Source organism: Nanorana parkeri, unplaced genomic scaffold (genome assembly GCF_000935625.1).
Source record: "Nanorana parkeri isolate BGI_ZX_2015 unplaced genomic scaffold, ASM93562v1 scaffold15, whole genome shotgun sequence".
Lineage (NCBI taxonomy): Eukaryota > Metazoa > Chordata > Amphibia > Anura > Dicroglossidae > Nanorana > Nanorana parkeri.
In genome coordinates this window covers 4,163,844-4,170,237 of record NW_017306283.1, presented here as the reverse complement: position 1 = coordinate 4,170,237, position 6,394 = coordinate 4,163,844, and the positions used below count along the sequence as shown (strand labels likewise).

The 6,394-nt window shown below is 36.8% G+C and overlaps 1 gene segment (V, D, J or C); it reads left to right on the top strand.

Annotated features, from left to right (window-relative positions):
* The first annotated feature begins 1,419 nt into the window (after positions 1-1,419).
* On the top strand, positions 1,420-5,919 carry LOC108788661. The segment is given in 5 exon segments: positions 1,420-1,435; positions 2,061-2,345; positions 2,930-2,983; positions 4,087-4,183; positions 5,904-5,919. Coding segments are annotated over 5 exon segments (468 nt in total).
* The last annotated feature ends 475 nt before the right edge of the window (positions 5,920-6,394 follow it).

The window sequence follows — 6,394 nt, the reverse complement described above, 5'->3', positions numbered from 1 at the left end:
TTTTTGTTATGAAGAGAGTATTAAAGGGTTAAAAGCACTGTCAGTTTTTTGCCATCTATGCCTCACTGGGGAGATTTGCTTTCAGTGTCTACCCAGTAGACTTAACAGGACGTTAGAGAAAATCTCTCCAAATGTGAAATCCTGTCTTAGTTATCACCTAAGCAAGTGTCCCCATTGGAAGACTTCCATTCTGTTCCTGTTCTGGTGACAAACACAATTTTACATTTTCCTTTACTTTTAGTCCTGGTGGCAATGGTCTCCAGGACAAACAGAGAGAGTCAATTTCCCTCGTGGGAAGACAGTCAAAAAATAAAACTTAACAAGGTTCTTGACTCATTGCTACTCTATCCAACAAAACAAAAACAATGTTGTTGGATTCGGATGCCCTTTTAGCAGCAACCTTTCATCAGTTTAATGTATGGCAGTGTAGTACTGTGTAGATAACAATGGCTTTAAAGTAATTTTTGGAGCTGGAACATTGCTGGCAGTTAAACCAAGAGGGTGCTTGCGTCAATCTAACATGTGAAAAGTTATTAAAGAAAGTCCAATGTTTTAAGTACTCTTCGGGAGGAGGAGGTCTGGTGTTGTGAGCTGGTGTGCGGCTCCTAATACATCCAGACCGGGCTGTCCGACGTGTGTACTGGGGAAAAAAACCCAAAAAACAATGGTGCTTCGTTCTTTATTTTTGTTTCACTTCAATCTTAAAACCCATTTAGTTTTTTGATTCATAGGGTGCAGAATATTTGCAGGTCTATGGTAAACAGAGTATTGGGTTTGATGCTAGTCATATTCATTTCCATTATACAATTATTATAGTACTGATATTCCATTTGTTACTATTAAAGTATATAGAGCCAAAGTACATGTCAGAGAAGCAAATATAGAACATAATGTTTAGTTAAACAGTCTGATTGGTCAGGGTTTTAGTAGAGGTAAATCTTATTGTGTGAAAAATGTGGGCTGAAAGTTATTATTTGCATCTGGCACAAGCATCACTGTATTACCAAGTAAGCAAGCATTGTGGAGTTTTAAGTTAAGCTATTCTATGTAAACGTAATTTACAATTGATATTTCTTTTTGTCATGCTACAGGCAGATGAAAACATACATTTAGCTGTAATAGGACTATATCTGAATAAGTACAAATACTTTCTAAACAATGCCCCTACATATATCACATTACTGTCATTTGCTTCCATGATGGCCATATGCCTTGCAATGATTAAACTTCTATTAACACAGACATCAAAATAGGACACTTAAAGGGTGTTCCTCACAATCACCCAAGAGTCAAAAAAACATGGCCTTCACCATTAGTCCTGTTTCTATTGATCCCCAAATAACGGGCCTATGTATTTTTAACAGATAGAATGGATTAGTTTGAAAATATGTGGTTCACTTACTAAAGGAGTAGTACAGCATGTTCACTTTGCAACGTTAGTTTTCACTTAGACTAGTAAAAGAGAGGTGAAGCTGTGCTACTTTCAATCATCCAATAATGCACAAGTAGAAATCCAGTTTTATTTAAGATTTCCTTGCACACATTTGGTTATTCTTTGCAAAGTTAACATGCTTTACTCCTTACGTAATCAACCCCAATGATTGCATCTATGTATGTATGTATGAAATTCTAAGTTTGTTTTTTTCCAAATATATTTTTTATAACTATAAAAAAGTTATGCACTGGTAACTTTGCAACTGCATTGACAGTATTACATCTTGTTCCACAACTTTATAAACTGGCTATATCAATCTACATATTTGTACAAAAAAAGCATAAACTAGTACAGTTGCGCTGTAGAAATTATCTAAACCCTTGTATTTTAATAATAAATAAAATAAATACATTTTAAGTTTAACAAGGGTTCCAACGGCAAAATCAGATAAGGATTGTGCTTCTCCCGTGTATGTATTATTATGGTCATGCTTTACAAATACATTTTATTTTTTTTTGGATTTAATAGTGGGCCCTACATAATAGATTATATCACTGCATCTAGAAATATGGTCATGTAAAATATGGTCAAAATGTAATCAACAGTTTTTCCTGTTTATTTTCAGAAACCAAAAGAACAGTGCCCTCTGTATATGAACTCAAGTCATCTAAACAAGTTGATGGCTTGCCAGACTCTGTTTGTCTGGTCACAGATTTTCAATTTCCTAATACAATTCTGAAGTTAGATGGAAGCAGAACCATAGACCTAAATACAACAGCTGCACTGGATAAGTCCGAAAATGATGTGTGGAGATACAGTACAGTTGTATGGAATGATGACAACCCTTCTAAAAGCCTTTCTTGTAACATGCAGTATGGGGAAAACTATGTTTATCCAGACACAATCACAAGTATGTTACCACATATCTACATAGTCAAACTTTTAGATGTGATATCTAATTTGATGTTATGGCATTGCCAGGATTTATGGCTCTATCCTACAGCCTGAGGGAAGGGAATGGAAAACTATCTCTATTTTATTGTGTTATCACATTTATTTCTTACATAAACTTTGTAAAAGAAAATAACATTTCATCATATACATAATTCACAATTTTTATTATACACTATCTGGCAACAAAAAATAAAGGTTGTGACATTGCATGGGTTTATCAAAACAATGCCACGGCGAGTGCATGCCATCAAAGCTAAAAGCAGCCCAACTAAATATTAGTTGTGTGATAAGTGTGTGACTTTTTTTATTGGCCAGGCAGTGTATAAACTGTACAGTACTTCTACAGAAATATGCAGCTGCCCCACATTAGTTTTGGCTTCAACATTCAGAATTGCATACAGTTCATTGGTTCCTAATTAAATTTAAGAGATAAACTCCTACTAGCAAACATGTTCATGCTATCAGTCTGTGGTAGTAAAATGGTAGACAAAATGTTTAATTCATATGTACACTAGTGAATTTTGTTGTTTGCTTTTTTAGATGAAACTACTGAGCAATGTTTATCAGAATCTGTTGCCAGGAATTTTAAAACAGGTAAGCATTCCAAATTAAAGCTTGATATGAACAAATCAATCTGATTATTTGGGAACAATTTGACCCCTGTACAATCCTTAGTTTTCTATTAATTGCATACTTGTATCATGTATAGTGGTAGATGCCTAATCATGCATTCTAATGCATTTTCTAGGATATGCAAAGTGCATGAATACTTCAGTATGTTATTTTGAGGAGCATTGCAGAAAAACCTTGCATGGTGTATTTTTATAACGTTGACCGGAATTTTCCAATTAAAGTCAACTGAACAAAATTCTTCATAGCACGCTAAGATGTTCAGAAACCCATGTAAACACAAATGCTTCTATTCCTAATATCTTTCCAATGTAAATGAGTTTTAAAATCCTTCACCACAGCTGGAGGGCCGGAGTTTGCCTACCCCATACAGAAAGCAATTTGCAAGGAAATTCCAATCACAAAGTATAAATACATATTGAGATATTTTATAGCTAATAAGTTATAATGCCATGATAATGGTTTTGGTTACAAAGGAAATAGCCAGAGAAAAGAAGAAATTAAATGTTAGCGGCATACACTGCCTGGTCAAAAAAAACTCACCACCTCCATTTAGTGCAGTGTTATGATCTGGGGTTACTTCAGGGGTTCAGGTCTAGGTTCAGCAATGAGGTCAGCTCCCTACCTTAATATACTGATTGACCAGGTTTTTCATTAATGGATTTTTAAATGAGTGGTTCAGGAAGTATGAGACATCATTTTCACACATGGATTGGCCACCACATAGTCCAGACCTTAACCCCATTGAGAATCTTTGGGATGTGCTGGGGAAGACTTTATGCAGTGGTTCGACTCTCCCATCATTATTACAAGATCTTGGTGAAAAATGAATGCAGATATGGGCAGAAATAAATGTTGTGACGTTGCAAAAGCTTATGGAAACGATGCCACAGCGAATGCGTACTGTAATCAAAGCTCAAGGCAGTCCAATGAAATAGTAGAGTGTGTGACTTTCTTAAGCCAGTCAGTGTGTTTACAAGATATAATAATGGATGTGGGAAAATGTAGGCTGTAACTATAGCATTTCTTTTCATCTTGCCTTTCTAATAATTTTTCTTTTTTTACAGATATAAGCCTAAACAGATTGTCATTTTCAATACTTGGATTAAGGTTCCTAACCATCAAGGGAATACTATTTAATGTTATAACAACAATAAAACTATGGTCATTTTAAGGTAAAGATATAAACTATTGTCCACTGGAAAGAATAAATCATATAGATTGTGATATCTTTTATTTAGGGTTTTAACATATAGGGGTCTATTCACGAAGCTGCCGAGGGCAGCCGAGTGAATGACCGATCTGAAGTGAAGTTAGCACTGTTCGGCTATTCACTTCAGGCAGGTACAGCTAATTTCAGCCGTACATTGGCTGAAATCAGGCATACATCGGCTTGCTTCGTGTGGCTTCAGGTCGGCCGAACATGCTCAGCATGTTCAGCCGACCCGAAATGCAGAAGGAGTTCGACTCAGCCGATCCAACATCTGGATCGGCTGAGCCGAACCCCCGGCAGGCTTCTCACTGCTGTTCGGGCTATTCTTAAAGATCCCGAACAGCAGTGAGTGAATAGCCGAATGCCGCTCGGCTGTTCTGCTCGGTCCCTCAGAGGTACCGAGCAGAACAGAAAAATAGTTAAAAAGTACAAAAAAAGTTAATAGAAAATGATTGTGCGGAGCTAGCAGTAACAGGTAGCTCCGCCCAATAGTTTCCTATTGTCCGGAAGGCTCTGCTGCTGTAAAAAAAAAAAATTAAAAAAACTCTCCCGGGCCTCTGGGAGCCTCCCGCTCCCGGCCGCCTTACAGCACCCCTTCGGTTCTACTGAACCGAAGGGGTCCTGGGGCCGAAGCTAGCCGAAGAATCGGCCGAAGCTACGGCCAGATCCTTCGGCAGCTTCGTGAATAGACCCCACAATGATTACCTTTTAGACTAGGTTTACATCTACAGCATGTGCACATTTGAATGTGTTGTAACTTGCGTTTTTAACACCTGCTACAACAATAAAGTACATTAACTCACTGCATGTGTGTTGCTGTTCTTTGCCATTAGTTTTAATACAAAACAGTGAAAGAAAAGCACCTGCTTAGATGTGAACGTTCTGTGCACTGTGTTGTGTTGCAGTGCCCAAAAGTAGTGCAGCAGTTTTATTTTGTGTGTTAATGCAAGTTAAAGTGAATGGGCTGCCTTAACAATATGGAGTCTTAGGTGTGAATAGGCCCTTAAAAGAATACATATATGTTAAGAAATTATACATTATACAGCAATGCAGAATACAACCAGCTATAGAGGACTACAAATCCCAGCAATACATTATACAGCAATGCAGAATACCTCCAGCGAGAAAGGACTACAAATCCCAGCAATGCAGTAAACAGCAATGCAGAATAATATGACGCTACATACTCTGTGTTGCTCAGGGGTGGTGGCCTGATGTCTCCAGGGTCTTAGGAGGGCTGTGCAGGGTCTCACCAGGGTTTATTTTACATCCCTCTTTAATATAAAAGAACAATACAGAAGTGCAGTTTTACTAGCAAGTTTTAATTCTGCAGTGTATTTATTTAATGATTTATTATGTTTATAAGTAACAATTGTAATAACATAAGCAGCATAACACACATAACAATCTCAAGCTCTGATGAAGTCTGCCATGGTGAACCATACACACTGGGTGAAGGGTGGCTGAAGTGATAGCATTCACTGCAGAGAAGGGGCATCCAAGATTATCAGACATATCTTAGTTGAAGGAAACAACTAAAATAACAAAGAAAGGAATTATTTATTTATATAAAGAATAAAACCTTCTGTGCACTTAGCTACAGTAAAGTCTCTACTATGTAAAACATGTTTAGGGAAATTTACATTTACACTGTCTTTTTTGTCTCTCCAGGTATCCCAAGCTGTAAAAGCAAATCACTGGCATCTGACTTAAACATATGAAGCAAATAAAAAGAAAAGACTACACATTTTATTATGCACATATAATGAGTTTTTCATTTTGACCAATTTGAAAATGTAAATACTATTGATATAAACAATATAGTAATAAAGTTAAATGTATACTATATGCTTTCTTAGAAATGTATGTAGGCCTTCATCTGGAGTTTTTAAATAAGTAACAGAAAAAAATTAGGGTATGGAGGCACAGTGAGGCGAATTTATCAAAACTGGAGGAGACAAAATCTGGAGCACCTGTGCATGGCAACCAATCAGAATCCACCTTTCATTTTCAAATCTTAACTCAAAGTGAAGAGAGAAGCTGATTGGATGCTATGGGCAACTGCTCCAGATTTTGTCTGCTCCAGTTTTGATAAATTTCCCGCTGTGAATTTTGTGAATTATTTTGTAGTTTGATGAGACCTATAACTTTATGAGGGTTAT